Source organism: Penaeus chinensis, chromosome 3 (genome assembly GCF_019202785.1).
Source record: "Penaeus chinensis breed Huanghai No. 1 chromosome 3, ASM1920278v2, whole genome shotgun sequence".
In the NCBI taxonomy this organism is placed as follows: domain Eukaryota; kingdom Metazoa; phylum Arthropoda; class Malacostraca; order Decapoda; family Penaeidae; genus Penaeus; species Penaeus chinensis.
Window position 1 is genome coordinate 21,399,951 of NC_061821.1, and position 2,500 is coordinate 21,402,450.

General features: G+C 33.0%; 1 protein-coding gene across 4 annotated transcripts in view; it reads left to right on the plus strand.

Annotated features, from left to right (window-relative positions):
• Positions 1 to 2,500, plus strand: part of LOC125044885 (cytosolic 5'-nucleotidase 3-like) — a 23,348-nt gene that overhangs the window by 296 nt on the left and 20,552 nt on the right. For all 4 annotated transcript variants that reach the window (XM_047641860.1, XM_047641850.1, XM_047641867.1 and 1 more), the window contains exon 2: positions 2,280 to 2,500. This exon is cut by the window's right edge and continues 38 nt beyond it. In XM_047641860.1, coding sequence (XP_047497816.1) covers positions 2,329 to 2,500 — 172 coding nt within the window. In that variant the 5' untranslated portion in view covers positions 2,280 to 2,328. The remainder of the gene's footprint in view (positions 1 to 2,279) is intronic.

A 2,500-nucleotide genomic window follows, 5' to 3' on the forward strand; every position in this document is an offset into this window, starting at 1 on the left:
GGGACGGAATAAATTTTTTTTGGTGTCGAGTATTTTTATTTCGGTGCTTTATCATTTTTCATTTTGCATGGCTTGTTGCGAAGTTTGTTAAGAGCTTATGTGCCTTTTGCTTGATATTAAACAATTTACAAGAACTTAAATAGCAAAGTGACTGAAGTTACGTATGTTGAATAAATAAAAATGGAAATTTGCATTCTCTTATGTTATTCTCTCAACTGATCATATGTTTATCATTGAACAAAAAAGAAAATTATGTGGGAAATTAGCAAGTGAAAGTCAAGTTTTTGAAATGAATGATATATGTGCAGGAACTTATGAAAATAGGGCTAAATAGGACAGGGAAACCCAATAACAAACTTGTTTTATTTTGTAGTATTTTTAGTGAGTAAGTAGCAGAGTCTCTCCTTTTGTGTATCTTGGAAATGGAAATTAATTTTTGGGTAATTGGAAATCATAGCAATCTCGAGTGAATGGAAAAGGGTACCTTACAGCTCTCAGTTGGAAGGCATATTATGACAAGGTCATTTCTTGATATTGTAAAGGACAAACAAACTAGTAGATAGATTTCAGAATATACTAGAACATGACTGACCACAGGAGATGCAAAGTAGTATTTCTGTCTTTTAACTTTGTTAAGTATTGAAATGAGGTCATGCAGAGATTGAGAAAAAAAAACATGAGATAAGGCTCCAAAAGTAACTCATTAAACACACCTAATTGACAATAGAAAGCAACCCGCAGAAATTGAAGGTAAACCCATAATTGCTCATCAGAGATGGGCATTATCTCTATACCATTGGCAGTCTGATGAAATAGGATGGTTGACAAAGGGTAATGAATACTGGATGGGAACTGATTACCCAAATGAGTTTTCTTGTATCCTATTTCCTACCTGGACACCTTAATATGCCCAATATTGCAAAATGTAATATTATGCAGACTGCCCATGCCCATACAAATGCAATATTATGAGAGCCATCATTAAAGGGTCAACCCACTTATGCTGGATGATGTTTAATTATTGAACTAGATTCTAGGCAAGTACCAAAGCTTATTATTAATTTTTGCACTAAATTCTTGTTTACTTGTTTAGCCCTCATGACAGTGGTTGAGGAGAAACAGACCCTCAAAGATTGGCATAGATTTTCTTTTTAGCTTAGTGTAGAGTAAACCTGATTATCATAGACAGAAAATTTTCTAAATCCTGTTCAGAGTTAAAGATGCGTTGAATATCAATAGAGACTGATGGTGTATTTTTTTTACCATAGACATGAACCAAAGATGAAATAGAACATGATTAACAGTAAATTGATACAGGAGGAAAAATGTCATAGAATTAATTAACTGATGTAGATTCTGTGTACTGGTTGTCTATAACTAATGTCCTGTAAGCATATCTTAAAGGGAACTATTATAATTATTATAATTTTTTTGTAATATTTTCATATTACATAGCTTAAAAGTATGTTAGTTTGGTTTGTAATACAGGTATGTTAGACAAGTGAAAGTTTTTATTTACTGACAGTGATAAGATATATCTTGCTGCAGCATGATAAGAGAGATCTTAAAACTAGTTTTACTAATATCACTTTACGATTAAATTAGAATTAATTGTGCATAAATATGTATATAGCATGAAGTAACCTTTTTTTTTTTTTCATAGTAACAAGGTTGATAAAACTATTCATGAATGTCTTCTGGTGTAACAGCTTTACTTGTGGTCTTAGCTATCTAACATTGATCCATGGGGAAAAAATTGGAAAATAAATAGACAAGAATAATCTGTGGGAATGCTTAAGACTAGACTTGGAAAATAAATATGCAAAGTAAAGATAAACCCATAATCTCTAATCAAAGTCCACAGATGTATGTATCAAATTATACTTCAGCCTTTGCACTTTTTGCCACAGCATAGGTGAATGAACTTGCACTATCTATATCTTCCTATAGATATATATGTGGTTGAAATTTGTTGGCATTTGTTGGAGTGGGAAGTGTAGAGACCATGATATTGCTTTATACAACAAGATTGTATACTAGATTGTGCATGCTCGCTTAAATTTCTTGAATGGTAATAAAAGAATCCTATTGTTTTATGATTTTTGTTTGCTTTGCTTATTAAGCTTAAGGGAATTATATTTCTCATTAGTATGCATATAAACTAAACACCAAAATATGTATATGTCTTTTTTATACAATAAAATGCAGGATTAGGGAGTATCATAATTAATTAACAACATTTTCATTCCCATCTATTTTACTAAATCATAACCTTACAGGTGACGCCTGTTGTGTCTTGCAATCAACATATGTGTGACTGAGAACCTCATGATTGTCTCACGAGGGGTGGTGTTCAGGGCAGGTGGACGACAGTTGTCTAGAGTGCTCGGTGGGGCTAGACCAACAGAACAAATTACTGAACCAGGCAAAAGCTCTGCCATTCGACTCAAGTCTTCCGGACCTTCTGACTCAGGTTTTTGCCAGTTTACTGCAGGAATCA